Source organism: Artemia franciscana, unplaced genomic scaffold (assembly GCF_032884065.1).
Source record: "Artemia franciscana unplaced genomic scaffold, ASM3288406v1 Scaffold_1064, whole genome shotgun sequence".
Taxonomy (NCBI): Eukaryota; Metazoa; Arthropoda; class Branchiopoda; order Anostraca; family Artemiidae; genus Artemia; species Artemia franciscana.
Window position 1 is genome coordinate 63738 of NW_027062732.1, and position 26305 is coordinate 90042.

The 26305-nt window shown below is 36.8% G+C and overlaps 1 protein-coding gene across 4 annotated transcripts in view; it reads right to left on the minus strand.

The window, feature by feature from the left end:
• The window catches only part of LOC136042304 (myb-like protein X), a 69054-nt gene that overhangs the window by 19261 nt on the left and 23488 nt on the right, over nt 1-26305 (minus strand). For 3 of the 4 annotated variants that reach the window (XM_065727257.1, XM_065727258.1, XM_065727255.1), the window contains exons 2-4: nt 25450-25672; nt 10989-11129; nt 2845-2988 (exon numbers count right to left, since the gene is read on the minus strand). In XM_065727257.1, the coding sequence (XP_065583329.1) occupies nt 2845-2988; nt 10989-10997 (153 nt within the window). In that variant the 5' untranslated portion in view covers nt 10998-11129; nt 25450-25672. The remainder of the gene's footprint in view (nt 1-2844; nt 2989-10988; nt 11130-25449; nt 25673-26305) is intronic. The other variant, XM_065727256.1, reaches the window with a different exon arrangement.

A 26305-nucleotide genomic window follows, 5' to 3' on the forward strand; every position in this document is an offset into this window, starting at 1 on the left:
AAATAACCGTCATGTTATGTCCAGAATGAAGCAGACCTTAGTCTGCTGACCATTTGCCACTGGATATGGGGGAATCCCCTAACTAAACGCTCCAAGTAAAGGGTGGCCTTGACCTGACACGGTGGGTGGAGCCCACCCCAGGGACATTCAATAGTTAGACTCCTCTAGCTAATCAGTTCCCAGACCTAGGGTCGGTTGGGCTTGCGACCCTCCACCCGAACCTAATTGCAACGAGTAGTGATGTTATTGCCTCGGATGATCGATCTTCTTTTTACCCTTCAAGACTTCAGCATGTCCCTAGACCGAAATTTGACCATCGTTTGAACCTTATTGACCAAGGAGGTCTTCGCTAGGCCACCTGGAACGCTTTGACCCTTAACCTCCCTCGAGCAAAATCAATGCTTGCGCTAGAACTCAAGCGTTTTGGTGTGGCTGTAGCAGGCGTAACTGAAGCTTGCCTTATAGGAAACTACTCTGAAGACATCGGTGAAGGCTATCACCTAATCTGGTCGGGTGATCAAAGAACTAAAACTAATGGAGTCGCACTTGTGCTAGACTCTCGGACCAGGAGGTGCCTCCTTTCTTACGAGCAAATATAAGACAGGATACTAACAGTCCGGCACATACATGGAAAATGGACCATCATTGTCTGCTACGCCCCAACACGGCGTTGAAAGACGGCGTTTAAAACAGTGTTCTAGGACCTGTAACACCCGACTGCTTGAACGAAAATGGGCTAAGGCTCCGTCATCTGTGCAACATGCACGATCTCGTGATCACCAATACCCCTTCTCGAAGGAAAGAAGTTCACAAATATACCTGGTATAGCAATGATGGACGAAAAAAAAGATGTTAGACTATATAATCGTGTCCCGACGCTGGCGTTCCTCTATAGCTAATTGCCAAACTTACAAAAGTGCAGAATTGGGAAACACCGACCACAGGCTTGTCGTCTCTAACCTTAGACTACGCCCAAAAGCCCAGAAAAGTGACCACCATCCTCCCAAATTAGACCTGAACAATCTCACAAACTCCAACACGCGCCAGGTCTATGCTGTCTCCATCTCAAACCGTTTCGACTGTCTTGGTCAAGTTTTGGGATCTGAAGAAAGATGGCAACCATTCAAGGGCGGCATTTTGCTTTCGGCTGAAAGTACTATCGGCCGTCTGAAGCCCCCAAAAAAGTCCTGGATATCGCAGGAAACTTTTGATATTATTGAACAGCGTCGTAAACACGCCTAGCGAAGGACATGGTTACCTACAGACGTCTAAACGACGTAAGAAATAAATTCCTCCACAGAGACAGAAAGCTATTCACCGAGAAAAAGGCCGCTGATCTCGAGGAGGCCGCCAGAAAGGGTTACACATGCGTTATTTATTACATTTAAATATAAACCATCTTGGGAATAGATACAGCAGCTTTTAAATCCTGGACAATTGCCGGTTCATAGACATGACATTACGGCCCGTGTCTTCTGGCAAAAGTTGCTCTCCTTCATCTCCTACAGAGTTATTAGAGAAATACAAATCGCAAATGGCTGAGAATATACTAAACCGAATACGGCTAGAAAGGTCACCTTGGACTTTACAACAGAAGTTTATAACTGCACTTTAGTTATGATTGAAGGTTTGACCTTATCTATTGCAAACAAACTTCTCAAGCCTTTGGGAATGCCTTCACCTAATCGTATTGCTTCTATTTCTACATGTGTAGAATGGGATCGTGGACAAAGTTACAACACAATTGATCTATTGTCGTATGTTAAAGACAGAACACCGGGACACAAGGAATATAAATGACGACCGGGACACCGGGACACACATGACGACTGGGACACAGGGAATATAAATGACGACCGGGACACAACTACAACGGGGTCGCCGGGGGGCAAAAAGGGGATATGTAAATGACGACGGGGACACAGGGAATGGTCGATGAGCAATTACCATCAACAAAGCCCAAGGGCAATCATTAGAAGAATGCGGTATAGATCTGAATACGGATTTTTTTTCCCCATGGACAATTGTATGTTGCATGTTCAAGAGTCGGTAAGCCTGACAATGTATTTATATGCACAGACAACGGGACAGCGAAGAATATTGTACATTCTCAAGTTCTACGTAGTTAAAAACATATATACTTCTATCTATATTCACAGGTGGGACACAGGGACACAACTACAATGGCAAGTAACTAATATGGCGCGTAACGACTTACGTGCGCGGGGGGGGGGCACGAAGCCAACAGCTAGTTTATATATATATATATATATATATATATATATATATATATATATATATATATATATATATATATATATATATATATATATATATATATATATATATATATATATATATATATATAACGATAACTACTCCAAACAAGTTTGGAGAATAGAATTGTCATACGACGAAATATCAAAGATTATTGTGTAAATAAACTGCTGGAGACATTTTTTTTTTTTTTTGAAAAAAAAACGGAATTTTGATACCAATAGATACATCAAAGAATCGGCTTGTTATGCTGATTTTAAGTTATATAAGTTTTATTAAGTTTAGTAATACTAATTAAAGGCTACGAGTCGAAGAAAATTTGCCTGATTTTCGAAAAAAGGGAAATATAAAACGGTAAAGTTAAGAGAAACCCTGAAAATTCAGGGATGGTGGAGGATCTGGTTCAAATTTTCCTTTTTGGAAAAATTTAAGGTACGATTTAAAACTAAATCCACTTTCTCCAGGTGGATATAATTGAATACACAGAAATATTTTATGAACATAAATTGAACAAATAGTTACAAGTGAAACAAGTATGAATGAAGTGAAAAAAATCAATAAACTTACCATATACATTAAGCGTCTTGGCTCAATTTTGATTGGTGTATCTTCACACACTAAATCTGTCAGTACATCCAAGATACATTTGGTACCTCGAATGCCAACGACAACGCTCTTGCTCAGATGGTCGACAGCAATGAAATGAGGCAACTGAAAATAAATACCACAATTACTAAAGGAACAGCGTGAGTGTACATGCACTAGAGGGAGCAATTGAAGAGTCATAAATAATAGACAGGATAATGGAAGGTTTACGATTATTTAATGTGTAGAATAGAGGAGATGGACACATAAATATATATTAACCCTGACCCAAACATCTTTTTTCCTTAATTCCTTTGGAAATTACACTCTTAAATTTTTGAGCAAAAAGGAGCCAAAAAAAAAAATAAATCAGACACAAACCTACCCCCCTTCACATAAATAAATTATATACAAAAAGGCCAAAGTTCATCTTTCCTGGTTGGCTCAAAATTTTATACTGAAGTCATTGAGCTAAAGAGCCGAATGCAGAAGGAAAAACACAGAAACAATATTGGTTCCCCAAAACGCGCCTGACAAAGGGCCAAGAAACCTTTTTACGACCATGTCTCATGTGAGGGTCATTTGAACTTATGAGGGGGCTCTTAAGATTGAAGATTAAATCTTCTAATCAAACGAAATTATGGAAACTAGCCATTGTACACTAAAGATTTTAGCAAAAAAAGATCATTCAATAAGTCTAAATTTCCGAGGCTTTACAATCTGGAAACAAAACAGACTCCTGGATAAAAGCAAAGATAGTGTGCGGTGCCTTGTAATTAAAACTGTGTATCTGCAAAATTTGAGAGTCTGGGACAGCGCGGGGTATAATGCTGAAACTTTTAGGGGATGTTGGCAGGAGCACTAGCCTTTTTTTAATTATTTTAGAGGGTATCAATAAGACTAGCCCTAAATTCGTCTGGGTTGGAAATAAATGTATGAATGAGGACACTTCGTGTAGAAGAAATTGTCGTAGAGGCTTCAAAAGGGCTCATTATATTGGAAATTAAAAGACCTAGTGCTGTTTTTAATAGTCAAAAGTGATTGGAGGTTAACTATTATTCTACTTAGATTAAAATTTGCTTCCAGTTAAAATTTTGAGAAAGCCATTATATAAACTTTTGGGGAGCCTCATTTGGTTGGAAATTGGAAGTTATAGTTCCCTTTTAAGAGTCGAAAGATATGGAGGACAACTAGCCCTCCACCTCTAACTACTCACCTTTGCACCAAATGCATCTGATTGAAATTGTAAGATAGCCATTTTGTTCAAAATAGTCTAGGGAATATATAGCAATGCCTCTAGGGTTGGCCCAATCGCCAAAACCCAGGGACAGGAGTTGTTAGTTATACCCTGGGGGTATATAAGGTTTTTTTGGAATGGCTGGTCGTATAAGCTTCATCAGGAGCTCATTTTATATTTAATTCCAAGTTATAATGCCCTTTTTAAGAGTCAGAAGTAATTTGAGAGGGAAAAGCCCCCTCCCCATCCATTATTCCCCAAAATATCTTATACAAATTTCGAGAAAACAATTTCGTTCAAAGTATTTGAATGATATGGATATTATGTCTTTGAGCTTGACAACCATCATACAGCCCTCAGGACAAGGGTTGTACGTTATCCCCCTTGAGCATATAAAGTTTTTATGGAAAAGTTGGTTGTATATACTTCAGAGGGGTCTCATTTAAAGGTATTCAACATTATTCATACAAAATACAAAAGATCATATAACAAGACTTTTTGGGTTGTCGCAAACCACCAGAGCCTGGGGGCAAGGATTTTAAGCTCAACCCTGAGGGAATATTAGAATATAGAATACGAATATAGAAGTCCGTCACGTAAGTTAATTTGTGAGTTCCGTATATATATTGCTTATAAAATGTTTGAAACTAAAATTGAGAGTTCTAGTAGCCGTTTTAAGTAACCAAAAAACCTAAAGGGCAACTAGGGCCCTCCCCCGCACATTTGTCTCAAAATTATCCGATTAATATGCAATTTCATTTTAATTATTCATGTATAGTGAGCCAAAATCAATACCTGCATTAAATCAAAAACGTTCAGAAATTGAATATAAAAAACAAGTTTTTTTTAACCGAAAGTAAGGAGCGACATTAGAACTTAAAACGAGCAGAAATTATTCCATATATGAAAAGGGCTGTGCCCTCCTCAACGTTCCACACTTACGCTAAATTTTGACTCTTTCTCACAGCTCTACTATTTAAAACGATAAAAAACATTAGTGTAAAGAGCGGGGCGTTAAGGAGAGGACAGCCACTCCTTTTCAACTCAACTGCAAACTCAACTTTCTGCTTCTCAACTCAACTGCAAACTCAAATATCCTACTCAACTGCAGGAACCAGATCAACTCTTCTTCAGTTTTCGCATATACTGTCAGATTAGTGTCTTCAGCAAATAAAAATAATGCTTTCAAAGGGGTTTACATGTAGGTCCCCTTTTACCGAATAAAAATTTTAGATAAAACTCCATAAAGATCATTAATATGCACAGAAAATAATTGTGTACGAAAAGGAGATCCCTGTTTAACTCTAGACTTAACATAATATCCTTGTATAGCTTGATCTCTATCATTCAAATATAATTTCCTATCGCTTAGGTAAAGGCTCAACAGATTCACAGCTCTTCCTTTTATGCCGAGATACTCCACTTTACACCATAGAATTTCATGATCGACAAAATCAAACGTCGTTAAAATGTCCGAAAAGACACTTACAACTTTAAAATGTTTATCAAGGCCATCATTAAATAACGTTGTCAGAAATTGCACTGCATAGTCTGTAGAATGTTTCTTAATGAAACAAAATTGGTTCTTAAAGAAAAAACGTTTCTTCTCTAGAAATGTCTCAGTCCTTATGCATAAAATGTTCGCCATTATTGTAGCTATAATCGGAAGCAGTGAAATCGGTCTAAAATTGCTAGGATTCCCTGACTTCAAATTTGACACTATGTTTGAAATTTGAAACGGCTGAGGGAAAATTCCATCTTTCCATTCCATATTCTAAAACTGAATGATTGCAATTATGCTCATGTTCAAGCCCATCTTTGACAACCTTTCCAAACACATTTTTTGCTGATTCCACATCACTTGCCAAAACATTCCATAAAAACACGCTCTTACAAGTTTTTTTTTATTTTCTACTCCTGGAGGTTTTGCTTAACAGCAGGCAACTCTTTCGTTAACTTCAAGTTCTCCCGAGCCAAGACCAAAATTTACAACTTCAGATTTAAAGCCTCATTTTCTACGGCAGAAACTCTCGGCTTTTATTAAGTTATTTCCTTATTTGAAGCCGTCACAGATTTCTCCACTTCCATTAATCAGTATTCTACTGGTTTCAAACTAACTGCTAGACCTTGTTAAACAGTTTAATTGTCCTTTACTGTTGCTAAAATTACAGCTATGCTGTCGTCAAACAATTTGATGGACGATTCTTCAGCCGATGTGCCTGACGAGACATTTCAAATGTTATAACTGTCAAGATCTTGTTGGTTCTTTCTTGTTTTCGTCATTCCTAATAGACCCCTCCAATAAGTTTAGTGGTAGTAGTAGCAGCAGTAGTAGACAGGTTTAATAGCAAAACTTGAAAGCTATTGCTGGTTTGCTGGTTTAAATACAATTCAAACTACAGACATTAACTCTTATTGTAAATTTCAAAGAGTAAATTCGGTTTGTTCTTGTTTTAACGGGAACTAACTTATCTTGTTTTCTCGTTCTTGATGGTACAGGTTGATCAGGTAGAATATCACGGTGCTGAGATTTAGAAAGCAAGAACTTTCCAAAACTCATAATCAGAGTTTCGTATCAGTTTTGGAGTGAAGGCAGTCAAAGCACTTCCAAAGCCTTTTCGTAGGGGATGTCAAGGCGGCCCAAGACGATCGATACTGCTCGCTTCTGAACCGATTCACGCTCCCGACAAAGATACACTGTTCTAAGTGCCGAGGGCATCCAAACAGGGCACGCATATTCCAGAACGAGGCGGAAATACGCTGTTTATGCATACGTAATAATACTTAATACATCTTTGTGTTCGCACTGAACCTAGACATACCGTTTAAAGTCTGTAGACTAGCGTTATCACTTTTAACCACGTTTACAATGTATGAAGGAGTTGTTCCTACAACAACTCCTTCAATACGAAGTGCTTTGGTCTGAAAAAAGAAACACACAAACACAAAAATAGAATATTTTGTGCCAATATCGCTCTTTACATCAGCCGTATTATTGCGCTAACTATGATTTCTGGTAGTTTCGGTTTTTAATTATTACAGAAATGTATATCTGCCTAATTTATTTCTGGATTGTTATATGTTCTTCGGGCTACTTTTAATGACTGTCTCACAATTTTCATCAGATGTGTTTGGGAAAAAAAGGGCTTCGAGAGGGGGAGAGGTCTAGTTGTACTCCTATCACTTTTGACTCTTAAAAGCAAATACAGAAATTTCTACTTCATATCAAATGAGCCTTCCCTAAAGCTTACACGGCCAACCCTTTCACAAAAACCTCTATGTTTGTTGGACTTTGATTGTTGGATTTTGATTTGGATGTTGGTTTGTTTTGGATTTATTTTCAATAACTTTTTATGCAACAAAACACAAATATTAGCCTCGGAACTCGGAACGATTTTTTGAAAGTTAGTAAGTGTAAAAGTCGTTGTTTTCTTTGCCAAGATCATTTTGTCCCACGGACTTCTGTTAAAAGTACATTGTATAATAAAAATTTTGCATGCAAGTTACGTGGTAATGTTAATTGTAGAACAACCAATGTAATTTACCTATTAGAATGTAATAAATGCTGCCTACAATATGTGGGGGAAACTAATAATATATATAAAAGATTTTCTGGACACAAGACAACTTGTGTCCTTGTGTAATAACTGTAATAACTATCTAGTTCAACATTGTAGTAATGGTAAATGTTCCATATCAGATATAACTGTCACAATTTTAGAAAATTTAGAATTAGAAAATTTAAATAAAGAAGAGAAGAATAATAGACTACGTAAACAGGAGGATTTCTGGATCCATACTCTTGGTACAGCTTATCCTTTTGGGTTAAATGATCGTGTAGCACAATATGGTGACATGTCTCATGTTGTTGTTAAATGTATTGATGGTTTTATGGACCATCCTTCTTTTACTTGTCCTACTAAACGTAAAAAACGATCGAGAGGACATAGGAAAAATAATAGAAAAAATGAATTAGATGTACATATGCTTTCTATAGATCTATGCCAGCTACTTGAATCTAGGGGTATGATTTCTGTAATAAAGTGTCTAAATAATTTATCCAAGAGGAATTTAATCAAACTTTTCTGGATTGTTAAGAATAATACAGCTCTTGATTATAATTTTAAAGTAATATGTGATACAATTTGCATTCTAACTAAAACGAAATTTATTTCAAAAAAGAAAAAGTTCGATAAGATTAGTAATAAGGATAACAGATTATATTTACCTATTAATTTTACTTGTAAGCAGATTGAAGATATTAATTTACCAGAAATTTTAAATCAGCGGCATGTGAAACAGGCTCTTCCTAGTAATTTAAATTATAATGATAGTCCAGTTTTAACTTATAAATTTTCAAAAACTATTGGGCAAATTATTTTTAATTATAATTTAATACTAAAAAAACTAGATAGCGATATAAATTGGAAACCGGTTTGTAATTGTAAGCAACTTGGCCCATTTGTAAATCCTACTTACAAACATGTTATAACAGGGGACTTGTCAATAATAAAGCAAGATGATCTTCAAATTATAATGAATAAAGGGGCAAATTTCCGTCTTTCTCATCATCTGAAACCATCGAGTGTTCTTGATGGCTTGGAAAATGATTTTGATTTATTTATTGATAAGTGGTGTAAGAAAGAGAATAAAAATAAAGAGAGTTTTCAAAGTTGGAAGAATTTAATTATTAGTAGAGTAAGAAATAAAATATATTCTAACTTAAAAAATAGTAACACTAAATCATTATTTTATAATGCGAAGATTAAACAAGCAATTGCTAATCTAAAGAATGAATTTGTAATTGTGCCAGTGGATAAAGCTAATAATAATTTTGCCATAATTTGTCAGAAGCTGTATTGTGATATCTTAAAAAGGGAGTTATGCACAACTAATGTTTATGAAAAGGTAAATATAGAGGATGAGAATTTAATTGAAAAGACTGAAGAAATACTTTTTAAAAATTTTAATATTAAAATAAATGACAATGATAAAAAGTTCCCTTTCCTATATTGGACTGTAAAATTTCATAAGAATCCCCCTAAACCACGGTTTATTGCTGGAGCAGCTAAATGTCTAACCCGCATTGCTGCTACTGACCTCTCTTTAATTTTAAAGGAAATTGTAAATAAACTTAAAACCTATTGTTCTGGTATTAAAAATTTTTCGAATTTTAATCCATATTGGAGTGTTAATAATTCACTGCAGGTGATAGATTCTTTAACAATGGTTTCAGCTAAAAGAATTGAGTCTTTCGATTTTGCGACAATGTATACTAATTTATCACTCAATTTAGTGTTTGATAATTTAAAAACTGTTATAAAGAAATCTTTCCTCTTATCTAGTAAAAGGTTCTTAAAAATAGACAGTTATAATAAAAAAGCCATATGGACAAACTGCTTTAATACTACAGTTAACTTGAGATGTTACAGCTTGGATATGATTTTTGAGTTATTGGAATTTGTTTTATACAATACTTATATAAGATTTGGGGGTGATTTGTACAAGCAAATTATGGGAATTCCAATGGGGGGGAATGCCAGCCCATTTATAGCTGACTTGTTTTTAAGTCAACTAGAATATAAATATATGATGGATAAGAATAATCCAATTAATTTAAAACATGCTTTGTCAAGTAATAAAAGATATTTAGATGATATTTTGGTCTTAAATTGTAAGGATTTCATTGATATTTCTAAAAATATATATCCATCAGAGCTTATTCTTGAGCCTAGTCATGGCGCTGGTCATGAGGATCATTTCTTAGATTTAAATATTAATATTTGTGATAATAATAAATTAAGTTTTAAAATGTATAATAAAACGGATGATTTTGATTTTGAAGTGATTAGTTTCCCATTCCCTGAAAGTAATATACACTCAAATATCACATATTCAGCGTTTTTCTCACAGTTACTTCGTTATGCAAGGATTTGTAGTAATTATATTGATTTTAAAAATAGATGTAAAATCTTAAGCCAAAAATTGATATCAAGAGGCTTTTCTGCAAATAAATTAACTTGGCAATTAAAAAAATTTAGTTTTCATTATAACGAACTTTTAAATAAATATCAAAAGAATTATCTAGAAATACTTAAAGAAATTTTCAATTAATTTCGGAGGTTCGAGAAATGTCGCAGCGCTATTTATTTTGAATTGTTTCTAATTGAGCGGATTTTTTAAAAAATTAGCCACATGGTAAAGATGAATTCTATAATTGTTTAGTTCATTCAGGTTTTTTGCAATGTGTTAATATTTGTGATTTGGTAAAATTTATAATATTTAGTTTACCTATTGTTGCTAAAAAGAGGGATATATTAACAGGATAAGCTTGTTTTGGTTTTACTTGGTTGTTTTACATTTGCTGTTTTTTTTTTCTTTCATAGGCATGTATTTTGGGGGTGATACCTGACACGGGGATGCCATGGATATTCTGTGGTAGCCACAACACTGTGCTGGGTAGAGAATTTAGAGTGGCGAAACCTTATATAGACCAGTGTATTCTCCTGATGAGCCCTTGTGTTGGGTGTTGCCTCTGAATTATTTGTCTATATTATTTTTTCTATTGTTTGGTAAATGACGACTTATACTTATTGACGACAAGACTGCCTGTCCATGGATTATTCTTTATGGTTGATTGTGTATGGCTATGCTGTTTGACCTATGTGATTGTATGGATGAGTAGGGTTAAGGCCTCATTCAAGTGCTGGTCTATATTAATCACTAATTTAGGAAAACACTCTTCCTTTTCTCCTTCTGTCTCTCTTTTTTTTTCTTTTTTTTTGTGTTTGTGCTGTTGCATTGGCGATTTCTCTTTTCATGATAAATTGAACAAAATACTTACAAGTGAAACAAGTATGAATGAAGTGAAAAAAATCAATAAACTTACCATGTACATTGGGCGTCTTTCCTCTATAATGATTGCATTGTCGCATGTTAAATCGGTTATTACATCGTGTATCGACTTCTTGCCTCTAACACCAATGACGATACTTTTAGTTTGGTGGTCCACAATGATGCAATAGGGCAACTGAAAATAAATACCACAATTATTAAAGGAACAGTGCGATTGTACATGCACTAGAGGGAGCAATTGAAGAGCCATAAATAATAGACAGGATAATGGAAGGTTTACGACTATTTAATGTGTAGAAGAGAGGAAGATGGACACATAAATATATATTAACCCTGACCCAAACATCTTATTTCCTTAATTCCTTTGAAAATTACACTCTTAAATTTTTGAGTAAAAAGGAGCCAAATAAAAGAAAATTCAGACACACACCTACCCCCCTTCGCAAAAATAAATTATATAAAAAAAGGCCAAAGTTCATATTAACTGGTTGGCTCAAAATTTTACACTTAAGTCATTGAGCTAAAGAGCCGAATGCAGAAGGAAAAACAGAGTAACAATATTGGTTCCCCAAAACGCGCTTGACAAAGGGCCCAGAAACCTTTTTACGACCATGTCTCATGTGAGGCTCATTAAAACTTAGGAGGGGGCTCTTACGATTAAAGATTAAATCTTCTAATCATACGAAATTATGGAGACTAGCCATTGTACATTAAAGATTTTAGCAAAAAAAGATCATTCAATAAGTCTAAATTTCCGAGGCTTTACAATCTGGAAACAAAACATACTCCTGGATAAAACCAAAGATAGTGTGCGGTGCCTTGTAATTACAACTGTGTATCTGCAATATTTGACAGTCTGGGACAGTGCGGGGTATAATGCTGAAACTTTTAGGAGATGTTGGCGGGAGAACTAGCCTTTTTTTTAAATTGTTTTAGAGGGTATCAATAAGACTAGCTCTAATTCGTCTGGGTTGGAAATAAATGTACAAATGAGGACACTTCGTGTAGAAGAAATTGTGATAGAGGCTTCAAAAGGGCTCATTATATTGGAAATTAAAAGGCCTAGTGCTGTTTTTAATAGTCAAAAGTGATTGGAGGTTAACTATTATTCTACTTAGATTAAAATTTGGATCCAATTAAAATTTTGAGGAAGCCATTATATAAACTTTTTGGGAACCTTATTTTTTGGAGGTTTGAAATTGGAAGTTATAGTTCCTTTTTAAGAGTCGAAAGAGATGGAGGACAACTAGCCCTCCACCCCTAACTACTCACCTTTGCAACAAATACATCTGATTGAAACTGTAAGATAGCCATTTTGTTCAAAATAGTCTGGGAAATATATAACAATGCTTCTAGGGTTGGCTCAATCGCCAAAACCCAGGGACAGGAGTTGTTAGTTATGCCCTGGGGGCATAAAAGTTTTTTTTTGGAATGGCTGGTCGCATAAGCTCCATCAAGAACTCATTTTATAAGTAATTTGAGAGGGACAAGCCCCCCTCCCCATCCATTATTCTCCAAAGTATCTTATAGAAATTTCGAAGGGTTGTACGTTATCCCCCTTGAGCATATAAAGTTTTTATGGAAAAGTTGGTCGTATATACTTCAGAGGGGGTCTCATTTAAAAGGTATTCAACATTATTCATACAAAGTAGAAGATCATATAACAAGACTTTTCGGGTTGTCGCAAAACCGCCAGAGCCTGGGGGCAAGGGTTTTAAGTTATGCCCTGAGGGAATATTAGAATATAGAATACGAATATAGAAGTCCGTCACGTAAATTAATTTGTGAGTTCCGTATAAATATTGCTAATAAAATGTTCGAAACTAAAATTGAGAGTTCTAGTAGCCTTTTTAATTAACCAAAAACCTAAAGGGCAACTAGGGCCCTCCTCCGCTCATTTGTCTCAAAATTATCCGATCAATATGCAATTTCGTTTTAATTATTCATGTATAGTGAGCCAAAATAAATACCTGCATTAAATCAAAAATGTTCAGAAATTAAATATAAAAAACAAGTTTTTTTTAACTGAAAGTAAGGAGCGACGTTAGAACTTAAAACGAACAGAAACTATTCTATATATGAAAGGGGCTGTGCCCTCCTCAACGTTCCACTCTTTACGCTAAATTTTGACTCTTTTTCACAGCTCTACTTTTTAAAACGAAAAAACATTAGCGTAAAAAGCGGGGCGTTAAGGAGAGGACAGCCTCTCCTTTTCAACTCAACTCCAAACTTAATTTTCTACTTCTCAACTCAACTGCAAACTCAAATATCCTACTTTACTGCAGGGACCAGACAAACTCTTCTTCAGTTTTTGCATATACTGTCAGATTAGTGTCTTCAGCAAATAAAAATAATGCTTTCAAAGGGGTTTACACGTAAGTCCCCTTTTACCGAATAAAAATTTTAGATAAACTCCATAAAGATCATTAATATGCACAGAAAATAATTGTGTACGAAAAGGAGATCCCTGTTTATCTCCAGACTCAACATAATATCCTTGTATAGCTTGATCTCTATCATTCAAATATAATTTCCTATCGCTTAGGTAAAGCCTCAACAGATTCACAGCTCTTCCTTTTATGCCGAGATACTCCACTTTACACCATAGAATTTCATGATCGACAAAATCAAACGTCTTTAAAATGTCCTAAAAGACACTTACAACTTTAAAATGTTTATCAAGGCCATCATTAAATAACGTTGTCAGAAATTGCACTGCATAGTCTGTAGAATGTTTCTTAATGAAACAAAATTGGTTCTTAAAGAAAAAACGTTTCTTCTCTAGAAATGTCTCAGTCCTTATGCATAAAATGTTCGCCATTATTGTAGCTATAATCGGAAGCAGTGAAATCGGTCTAAAATTGCTAGGATTCCCTGACTTCAAATTTGACACTATGTTTGAAATTTGAAACGGCTGAGGGAAAATTCCATCTTTCCATTCCATATTCTAAAACTGAATGATTGCAATTATGCTCATGTTCAAGCCCATCTTTGACAACCTTTCCGAACACTTTTTTTGCTGATTCCACATCACTTGCCAAAACGTTCCATAAAACCAGGCTCTTACGAGTTTTTCTATTTTCTACTCTTGGAGGTTTTGATTAACAGCAGGAAACTCTGTCGTTAACTTCCCGTTTTCCCGAGCCAAGACCAAAATTTACAACTTCAGATTTAAAGCTTCATTTTCTACGGCAGAAACTCTCGGCTTTTATAAAGTTATTTCCTTATTTGAAGCCGTCACAGATTTCTCCACTTCCATTAATCGGTATTCTACTGGTTTCAAACTAACTGCTAGACCTTGTTAAACAGTTTAATTGTCCTTTACTGTTGCTAAAATTACAGCTATGCTGTCGTCAAACGATTTGATGGACGATTCTTCAGCCGATGTGCCTGACGAGACATTTCAAATGTTATAACTGTCAAGATCTTGTTGGTTCTTTCTTTTTTTTTGTCATTCCTAATGGACCCCTCCAATAAGTTTAGTGGTAGTTGTAGCAGCAGTAGTAGACAGGTTTAATAGCAAAATTTGAAAGCTATTGCTGGTTTAAATATAATTCAAACTATAGACATCAACTCTTATTGTAAATTTCAAGGAGTAAATTCGGTTTGTTCTTGTTTTAACGGGAACTAACTTATCGTGCTTTCTCGTTCTTGATGGTACAGGTTGATCAGGTAGAATGTCACGGTGCTGAGATTTAGAAAGCAAGAACTTTCCAAAACTCATAATCAGAGTTTCGTATCAGTTTTGGAGTGAAGAAAGTCCGAGCACTTCCAAAGCCTTTTCATAGGGGATGTCACGGTGGCCCAAGACGATCGATACTGCTCGCTTCTGAACCGATTCAAGCTCCTGACAAAGATACACTGTTCTAAGTGCCGCGGGCACCCAAACAGGGCACGCATATTCCAGAACGAGGCGGAAATACGCTGTTTATGCATACTTAATACTCTGTGTTCGCACTGAACCTACACATACCGTTTAAAGTCTGTAGACTAGCGTTTGCACTTTTAACCACGTTTATGTATGAAGGAGTTGTTCCTACAACAACTCCTTCAATACGAAGTGCTTTGGTCTGAAAAAAGAAACACACACACACAAAAATAAAATATTTTGTGCCAATATCGCTCTTTACATCAGCCGTATTATTGCGCTACCTATGATTTCTGGTAGTTTCGGTTTTTAATTATTACAGAAATGTATATCTGCCTAATTTATTTCTGGATTGTTATATGTTCTTCGGACTACTTTTAATGACTGTCTCACAATTTTCATCAGATGTGTTTGGGAAAAAGAGGGCTTCGAGAGGGGGAGAGGTCTACTTGTACTTCTATCACTTTTGACTCTTAAAAGCAAATACAGAAAATTCTACTTCAAATCAAATGAGCCTTCCCTAAAGCTTACACGACCAACCCTTTCACAAAAACCTCATATACCTCCAGGGAACAAACTTACAACTCTTGCCCTTAGGCTTTGTGAGACTGTGTCAATCAAGAAGTCCTTGTTATGTCATCTTCACACTATTTTTTTTTTTGACAAAATGGTAATCTCAAAATTTCTCTCGGAGGTGTTTGGGGAACGGAGGACAAGAGGAGTGGCTAGTTTCTCTCCAATCACTCATGACTGCTAATAAGGGTACTAGAACTTCTGTATTTTAATCCAGTGAGCCACCTCTGAAGTTTCCACGACAACCCCTTCTAAAAAAAATATTCTATGTTCATAGCATAGCCAATAGCTCATGTCCCGAGGAATTTTTTGGGACAGGGGTCGGTTGTGACCCAAAGAAACATCATTGCTCAACTTTTCAACTATGCTGAACAAGATAAAAATCTCATGATATTGATTGGATGTGACTGGAGAAATGATCGGCAAAGGAAGAGGGGCTGCTTGCCCTCCAAACCATTTTGATTTTTAAAAGGACATCAGAACTTTTAACTCCAAATCGAATGAGCTCCTTTTGAAGACTATGTGACAACTTCTATTTGAAATGTTATGGTCAGAATACCGTATGTACCATGGTACTCAGAGTACCATGGTTCCTTCAAAATTTTCAAACTGATAATATTCCTTCTGGGTGCTGGGCTTTTGAATATATATATATATATATATATATATATATATATATATATATATATATATATATATATATATATATATATATATGTCTGTGTGTGTGTGTGTCGAGTGACGTCATGTTTGTCGACTGACGTCATTTTAAGGATTGAGCTGCATGCGTCATGAAGTTGTTTGTCGACTGACGTCATGTTTGTCAACTGATAAAAATACATACCGGGACACCGAGAATATAAATGACGACCGGGAACCTCAAAGAGAAATTACAGAAAGCGTGCCAAGGAATCACAACAACAGCGTGAAAACAGACTTGCGGCTAATAGAGACAGTATGAAAAGAAAGCGTGCCGAGGAATCACAAGAACAACCTGAAAATTTTCGCTTGGCATTCAGGTTCAGCCCAGTCGATGATTATAGCTTGAGTAGATGTGTTCAAATTGGGACTATGTCAAAATTTGTCCCATCTATATATACATATATAAATAAAAATAAGTTGTATGTATGCATGTTTGTTTGTTTGTAAAAAGAGCGTTTGCATATGACGTCATTATAAGTATATAAGGCTTTGTATATGCACAAGCAATGGGACAGCCAAGAATGTTGTATATTAGCAAGTTTTACGTAGTTCAAAACACACGCATATATATATATATATATATCTATATATATATATATATATATATATATATATATATATATATATATATATATATAATAAGTTGTCTGTCTGTGTGTCTGTCTGTGGATCAGGTGACGTCATGTTTCTGTGTTGACTGACGTCATGAAATTAGTTGTCGTCATTTTTGCTTTGACGGTGACGTCATTCAAGATATTTAAGACATATGTTCACGTAGAAATCTATCAATGTTTAAGTTTACAATGACTGATGAACTTACAATGGCAAAAGCCGATGAAGATGCTCAAAGAGTCTATGCCAAAAAACTTGCTGCTGATAGAGAAAGTCAGAAAAGAAAGCGTGCCGAGGAACTACCAGAGCAACGCGAAAGCAGACTTGCTGCTAAAAGAGAAAGTGAAAAAAGAAGGCGTGCCGAGGAATCAAAAGAACAGCAAGGAAACAGGCTTGAGGCTGATAGAGAAAGAAAGAACAGAAAGCGTGCCGAGGAATCAAAAGAACAGCAAGGAAACAGACTTGAGGCTGATAGAGAAAGAAAGAACAGAAAGCGTGCCGAGGAACTACCAGAGCAACGCGGAAGCAGACTTGCTGCTAAAAGAGAAAGTGAAAAAAGAAGGCGTGCCGAGGAATTACAAGAAAAGCAAGAAATCAGGCTTGCTGCTGATAGAGAAAGTAAGAAAAGAAAGCGTGCCGAGGAATCACAAGAACAGCAAGAAATCAGGCTTGCTGCTGATAGAGAAAGTAAGAAAAGAAAGCGTGCCGAGGAATCAGAGCAACCTGAAAGTTATCGCCTGGCATTCAGGTACAACCCAGTCGATGATTATAGCTTGAGTAGATGTGTTCAAATCGGGACAATGTCTAAAATTTGTCCCTATTGCAAGGCCTTGAAATTCAATGGTGAAACAATGGGAATGTGTTGCGCCTCAGGAAAAGTTAAACTTCCTCTATTGGCCGCACCACCAGAGCCATTGAAGACTTTCCTTACTGGAACTACGTCAGAATCTAAGCGTTTTTTGTCAAAAATCAGAAAATACAACACATGTTTCCAAATGACGTCGTTTGGAGCCCAAATCGAAAATCCAGATCAATTTATGTCTACTTTCAAAGTAAAAGGGCAAATTTATCATAAAGCAGGGTCCCTTCTACCATTCTCAGGTGAGAATCATAAATTTTTACAATTGTACTTCATCAGTGATAGAAATTCTGAATTGAATGCACGTTGCGAAATTTCTCCCAACGTTGAAAGGACAATCGTTTCCCAATTGCAACATCTTTTCCAAGAAAATAATAATTTAGTGCGTCTGTTCAAAACAGCCATCGATTTGATGCCTACTGATACGCATAAAATTGTTATTTCCGCTGACAAAACGCCTCCTGGCCAACATGTGCGTAGATACAATGCTCCAACTATCGACGAAGTGGCAATCGTTATGGTCGGTGATCAGTTTTTACCTCGAGATATTATTCTTCATAAGCGAAACGCTCAGTTGTTAAGAATTGCTGAAACTCATCGATGCTACGATGCCCTACAATATACTATCATTTTATGGGATGGAGCCGACGGCTATCACTTTAATATTAAATTGATGAATCCAGCCACTAACAAAGAAATGAATAAGAAATGCAGTGCAATGCATTATTATTCCTATAGACTAATGATTCGGCAGGATGAAGAAAATTATATTTTAAAATGCTGTGAATTGTTTCACCAATTCGTCGTTGATATGTATGCTAAAATTGAATCAGAACGTTTGCTATATATCCGCCTGAATCAGACCAAGCTCCGCTCTGAACAATACATTCATTTGCAAGATGCAGTTATAAATGGCGGTAATACCACAAACGTTGGAAGATTAACAATTTTACCTTCGTCATATGCTGGCAGTCCCCGTCATATGCATGAATATGCTCAAGATGCTATTGCGTATGTTCGTCTCTATGGTCGTCCAGATTTATTTATTACATTTACATGTAATCAATCTTGGGACGAGATACTGCAGCTTTTACTTCAAGGACAATCGGCGGTTCATAGGCATGACATTACGGCCCGTGTCTTCCGGCAAAAGTTCAAATCACTGATAAACTACATTGTAAAACATGAAGTGTTTGGGTCAGTGCGATGCTGGATGTACTCAGTGGAATGGCAAAAACGAGGTTTGCCACACGCACATATACTAATCTGGCTACATAAAAACATTACTTCGAACGAAATTGATGATGTGATTTCCGCTGAAATACCTGATAAAAATGTCGATAAGGGGTTACATGATATTATTGTAAAAAATATGATACATGGACCTTGCGGTGCACTGAACAAAAATTCCCCATGCATGGCCAAAGGAAGGTGCACAAAGCAATATCCTTAACTTTTAGTATCAAACACAATTACTGGCAATGATGGTTACCCACAATATAGAAGAAGATCTAATGAAGATGGCGGTAAAACAGCAATAATAAAGAAGCGTAACGGTACCACCATCGAAGTAGATAACCAGTGGGTTGTTCCATATTCCCCATTATTATCAAAAACATTTAATGCACACATAAACGTTGAATACTGTAACTCCGTAAAGGCAATCAAATACATATGTAAATACGTCAACAAAGGCAGTGACATGGCAGTTTTTGGCTTGCAGCCCGAAATCAAAGATTTCGATGAAATCGTACAATATCAGGCTGGAAGATACATAAGCAGTAATGAAGCTGTTTGGCGAATTCTTTCATTTCCGATACATGAACGTAGTCCAGCTGTTGTTCACTTAGCGGTACATTTACAGAATGGTCAACGTGTTGATTTCACAGAAACCAACGTGCAACAAAGAGTCCTAAATCCACCGGATACAACATTAACAGCTTTTTTTTCGCTTTGCAAAAATGATTCTTTTGCAAAAAAACTGCTGTATACTGAAGTGCCTTCGTATTACACGTGGAATACTAAAAATAAAGTATTTGAACGTCGAAAACAGGGTAAGTCAGTCGACGGCCAACCTACCATCTTCAAAGATACCACAATAGGAAGACTACACCGTTCACCCCAATCAACATGAATGCTTCTTTCTACGCCTGCTTTTGGTGAATGTACCCGGTCCGACATCCTTTGAGTATTTGAGGACTGTAAATGGTACTATACATGACACTTACCGTAGTGCATGCCAAGCTCTGAATTTATTGGAGAATGACCAACACTGGGATAACTGCATCAATGACGCGTGCGAAACGTCAACCCCAAGTCAAATTCGTGCATTGTTTGGCATCATTTTAACAACTTGCTCTCCATCAGCTCCTACAGAGTTATGGGAAAAATATAAGTCAAAAATGTCCGAAGATATACTCCATCGAAAACAGTTAGAGACGTCAGATATGACTTTTGATTTTACATCAGAAATTTATAACTACACTTTAGTTGTTATAGAAGAATTGTGCGTACGTATGGCAAACAAACCTCTTCAGGATTTGGGAATGCCATCACCTAACCGTATCGCTGCTGTTTATACATGTATAGAATTGGATCGTGAACAAAGTTACAGTACGAGTGATCTATTGTCTTATGTACAAAATAACATTTCCAAGTTAACGTCAGAAAAAAAAGACATTTATGATACGATAATGCATTGTGTCGATAACAACGTTGGAGAAATTTTCTTTTTGGATGCGCCAGGAGGTACTGGTAAAACGTTTGTGATAAAACTGATTCTGGCATCAATTCGATCAAAAAATGATATAGCGTTGGCAATTGCGTCGTCCGAAATAGCCGCAACATTGCTTCCTGGTGGAAGAACTGCTCATTCCGCTTTGAAATTGCCTCTGAACTTGCATTCTACAGAAACTCCCACGTGCAATATTTCCAAATCATCTGGGATGGGTAAAGTATTGCAGCAATGCAAACTTATTATTTGGGATGAGTGCACAATGGCACACAAAAAATCGCTCGAGGCTCTGGATCAATGCTTGAAAGATTTGCGAGGGAAGTCGAAACCCTTTGGCAGCACATTAATATTGCTTGCGGGAGATTTCAGGCAAACATTACCTATAATACCTAGATCAACTCCTGCTGACGAAATGAATGCTTGCCTGAAAAATTCTAATTTATGGGCACACGTAAAAACATTAAAATTAACAACAAATATGCGTGTCCGATTGCAAAACGATGACTCTGGTCAAACATTTTCAGATCAATTGCTGGCAATGGGAAACGGAAAGCTCCCAGTAGACTCAATTTCAGGACGTATACAACTACCTGCTGATTTCTGTAATTTAGTGACGTCCAAAAATGAATTGATTGAAAAAGTATTTCCGAATATTCTAAAAAATTATAAAAATAATAAATGGCTAAGTGAAAGAGCGATTCACGCACCCAAAAATATAGACGTCCACGAAATCAACAATATTGTTTTGACCAAGATTCGAGACCAGGCAGTCCTTTACAAGTCAGTCGACACAGTTTTGGAACCAAATGAAGCGGTTAATTATCCATCTGAATTTTTAAATTCCATAGATCTTTCAGGGTTTCCACCACACGTGCTACAACTAAAAATAGGCGTACCAATAATACTTTTAAGAAATATAAACCCACCAAAGCTTTGCAATGGCACTCGACTTGCCGTAAAAAAAACAATGGAAAACCTAATAGAGGCCACAATCTTGACAGGGCCTTTTGAGGGTGAGGCTGTTCTTATTCCTCGCATTCCCATGATTCCAACGGATCTGCCTTTTCAATTTAAAAGATTGCAATTCCCAATTCGATTAGCATTTGCAATCACCATTAACAAAGCTCAAGGTCAATCATTAGAAAAATGTGGTATAGATCTTAATACTGATTGTTTTTCCCATGGACAATTGTACGTTGAATGTTCGAGGGTCGGTAAACCTGACAATCTATTTATATGCAGCGACAATTGGACAGCGAAGAATGTTGTATATTCGCAAGTTTTACGCAGTTAATTTGTATTTTGGAACCAAATGAAGCGGTTAATTATCCATCTGAATTTTTAAATTCCATAGATCCTTCAGGGTTTCCACCACACGTGCTACAACTAAAAATAGGCGTACCAATAATACTTTTAAGAAATATCAACCCACCAAAGCTTTGCAATGGCACGCGACTTGCCGTAAAAAAAAACAATGGAAAACCTAATAGAGGCCACAATCTTGACAGGGCCTTATGAGGGTGAGGCTGTTCTTATTCCTCGCATTCCCATGATTCCAACGGATCTGCTTTTTCAATTTAAAAGATTGCAATTCCCAATTCGATTAGCATTTGCAACCACCATCAACAAAGCTCAAGGGCAATCACTAATGCGGTGTAGATCTTAATACAGATTGCTTTACCAATGTACAATTGTATGTTGCATCTTTGAGGGTCGGTAAACCTGACAATCTATTTATACGCACAGACAATGGGACAGCGAAGACTGTTGTATATTCACAAGTTTTACGTAGTTAATTTGTATTGTATCTATCTATCTATCAATCTATCTATATAAAAACGAGTTGTGTGTATGCATGTTTGTTTGTTTGTAAAAAGAGCGTTTGCATATGACGTCATTATTAGTACATACGGCTTTGTATATGGACAGACAATGGGAAAGCCAAGAATGTTGTATATTCGCAATTTTTACGTTGGCTGCACCACCAGAGCCATTGAAGACTTTCCTTACTGGAACTACGTCAGAATCTAAGCGTTTTTTGTCAAAAATCAGAAAATACAACTCACGTTTCCAAATGACGTCGTTTGGAGCCCAAATCGAAAATCCAGATCAATTTATGTCTACTTTCAAAGTAAAAGGGCAAATTTATCATAGAGCAGGGTCCCTTCTACCATTCTCAGGCGAGAATCATAAATTTTTACAATTGTACTTCATCAGTGATAGAAATTCTGAATTGAATGCACGTTGCGAAATTTCTCCCAAGGTTGAAAGGACAATCGTTTCCCAATTGCAACATCTTTTCCACGAAAATAATAATTTAGTGCGTCTGTTCAAAACAGCCATCGATTTGATGCCTACGCAAAGAGAAAGCGACCGGGACACAAGGAATGTTCGATTAGCAATCACCATCAACAAAGCACCGGGACACAAATGACGACCGGGACACAGGGAGTATAAATGAAGACCAGGACATAAGTAAAAAAAAACTAAAAAAACTAAAAAAAAAGGTAAAAACTACAAAAAAAACAAAAAAAAAAAAAACTAAAAACTAATAAAAAAGCTAAAAAACTAAAAAAGAAAAAAAAAGAAAAAAAGGAAAAAAAATAAGAAATAAAGGAGAAAAACAAAACTAAAAACAAATAAAAATAAAAAAAAAACTAAAAAGAAAAAAACTAAAAAAACTAAAAAAAAGTAAAAACCAAAAAAAAATAAAAAGAATAAAAGGGGAAAAATACAAAATTTATTTCATCATATACCATTTCAAAAACAAATGTATATACAGACCGGGACACCGGGATACAAATGACGACCGGGACACAGGGAATATAAATGACGACCGGGACACAGGGACACAACTACAACGGGGACGCCGGAGGGCACAGGGTGATATATAAATGACGACGGGAACACAGGGAATGTTCGATTAGCAATCACCATCAACAAAGCTCAAGGGCAATCATTAGAATCATGAGGTATAACTAAAAAAACTAAACAAGAGCTAAGAGCTCATATGGCACTTGTGACGAGGTCGGAAGAGCCAAGAGCTAAGAGCTCATATGGTATGAGCTCTAGCAAAATTTTAAGAATCAATAGATTGCTTTAAAAGGAAAATGAGAGGCTTAATGACGGTCGGGATTTAAAATAAGAGGTCTGAGTCACGAGGTCAAGCTCATTTTTTAGATCCGATCTCCCACTCGCAAGTTAAAAATACCTCAATTTTTCTAATTTTTCCTCTCCCTTCAGCCCCCCAGATGTTCGAATCGGGGGAAACGACTTTATCGAGTCAATTTGTACAGCTCCCTGACATGCCTACCAATTTTCATCGTCCTAGCACGTCCAGAAGCACCAAACTCACCAAAGCACTGAACCCCACCACCTAACTCCACCAAAGATAGTGGATCCGGTCCGGTTATGTCAGTCACCTATCTTGGACTTGGGCTTATTCTGTCCACCAAGTTTCATCCTGATCTCTCCGCTATAAGCGTTTTCGAAAATTAGGCGTTAACTATAAGCGTTTCCCCCCCCCCTCCCCCCTAATGACACTGCATCTGGTCAGAATAAAAAATAAGAGATCTGAGTTTCGAGTTCCTTCTAAATATGAAATTTCATTAAGATATGATCACTCTTTCGCAAGTTAAAAATACCTCATTTTTGCTAATTTTTAGAACCCCCCCCCCTCAGCTCCTCCAAAGAGAGCAGATCCGTTCCGGTTATGTCAATCCCGCATCTAAGACATGTGCTTATTTTTCCCACCAAGTTTCATCCCGATCCCTCCCCTCTAAGCATTTTCCATGATTTTAGGTTCCGCCCCTTTCCCCCAACTTCCCCTTCTTCGGATAAGGTCGAGATTTAATATAAGAGCTCTGAAACCCGATATCCTTCCAAACATCAAATTTAATTAAGATCCGACAACTCCTTCTTAAGTTAAAAATACCTCATTTTTCTAATTTGTTCAGAATTACCCCCCCCCCCCTCCAACTCCCCCAAAGAGAGCAGATCCGTTCCGGTTATGTCAATCACGTATCTAGGACTTTTGCTAATTTTCCCCACCAAGTTTCATCCGGATCCCTCCACTCTAAGTGTTTTCCAAGATTTTAGGCCCCCCTCAATTCCCCCCAATGTCACCAGATCCAGTCGGGATTTAAAATAAGAGCTCTGAGACACGATATCCTTCCAAACATCAAATTTCATTAAGATCCGACCACTCCTTCTTAAGTTAAAAATACCTCATTTTTCTAATTTGTTCAGAATTAACCCCCCCTCCAACTCCCCCAAAGAGGGCAGATCCGTTCCGGTTATGTCAATCACGTATCTAGGACTTTTGCTAATTTTCCCCACCAAGTTTCATCCGGATCCCTCCACTCTAAGTGTTTTCCAAGATTTTAGGCCCCCCTCAATTCCCCCCAATGTCACCAGATCCAGTCGGGATTTAAAATAAGAGCTCTGAGACACGATATCCTTCCAAACTTCAAATTTCATTAAGATCCGATCACTCCTTCGTAAGTTAAAAATACCTAATTTTTTCTATTTTTTCGGAATTACCACCCACCCCCCAACTCCCCCAAACAGAACAAATCCGTTCCGATTATGTCAATAGCGTATCTAGGTCTTCTGCTTATTTTTCCCACCAAGTTTCATCTCGATTCCTCCACTCAAAGTGTTTTCCAAGATTTTAGGTTACCCCCCTCCGACTCCCCCTAATGTCATCAGATCTGGTCAGGATTTAAAGTAAGAGCTCTGACACACAATATCATTCCAAACATCGAATTTCATCAAGATCCCATCACCGGCTCATAAGTTAAAAATACTTCATTTTTTCTATTTTTTCCGAATTAACCGGCCCCCACTCTCCCCCCCCCCCAGATGGTCAAATCGGGATATTGACTATTTTTAATTTAATCTGGTCCGGTCCCTGATACGCTGGCCAAATTTCATCGTCTTAGCTTACCTGGAAGTGCCTAAAGTAGCAAAACCGGGACCGACAGACACACAGTACGACGGAATTTGCGATTGCTATATGTCGCTTGGTTAATACCAAGTGCCATAAATATAGGCAGCCTGGTATCACCATGGCACCTCGCCACCACCATCACCCCTGGCATCCTTTCAACTCTAATTGAGGAAGAAACATAAAAAAGCAAGTTTACCTGAAAAAATTCCAAAAAGGACAGCAAGTGTAACCATTCCGGAATAGATATTTATGTAGAGACACCAGAAAATGAATATGACACTCAAGACCCTACAAATAGCTGTCAACAGGATGATGTTCACAGAGGCTGATTCTTTCAAATGGCCAATCATATAACTTCCTATTATATTTGCTAAGGTAATGAAGGTTGATAAGCCACAAGCCGCTGTAGAGTCAATACCCTGAAAGTTGATTAGTAAAATTAAATGATTCTTCCTGCTTCACATATTTCATGTGAGTTCATTTTCTAAACATGTAATCAGAGCTTAAAAACCACTTACACACAAATACAAGAGCTAAGAGCTCATATGGCACTTGTGACGAGGCGAGAAGAGCTAAGAGCCAAGAGATCATATGGTATGAGCTTTAACACAATTCTATGAATCAATAGATTGATTTAAAAAGGAAAATGAGAGGCTTAATGCCGGTCAAGATTTAAAATAAGAGCTCTGAGTCACAAAGTCCTTCTAAATATCAAAATTCATTAAGATCCGATCACCCACTCGTAAGTTATAAATACCTAATTTTTTCTAATTTCTCCTCTCCCTTTTGCCCCCCAGATGGTCGAATCTGGGAAAACGACTTTATCAAGTCAAATTGTGCAGCTCCCTGACACGCCTACCAATTTTCATCGCCCTAGCACGTCCAGAAGCACCGAACTCGCCAAATCACTGAACACCTCCCCCCAACTCCCCCAAAGAGAGCGAATCCAGTACGATTCTGTCAATCACGTATCAAGGACATTTGTTTATTCTATCTACCAAGCTTCATCCCGATTCCTACACTCCAAGTGTTTTTCCAAGATTTCCCCCTCC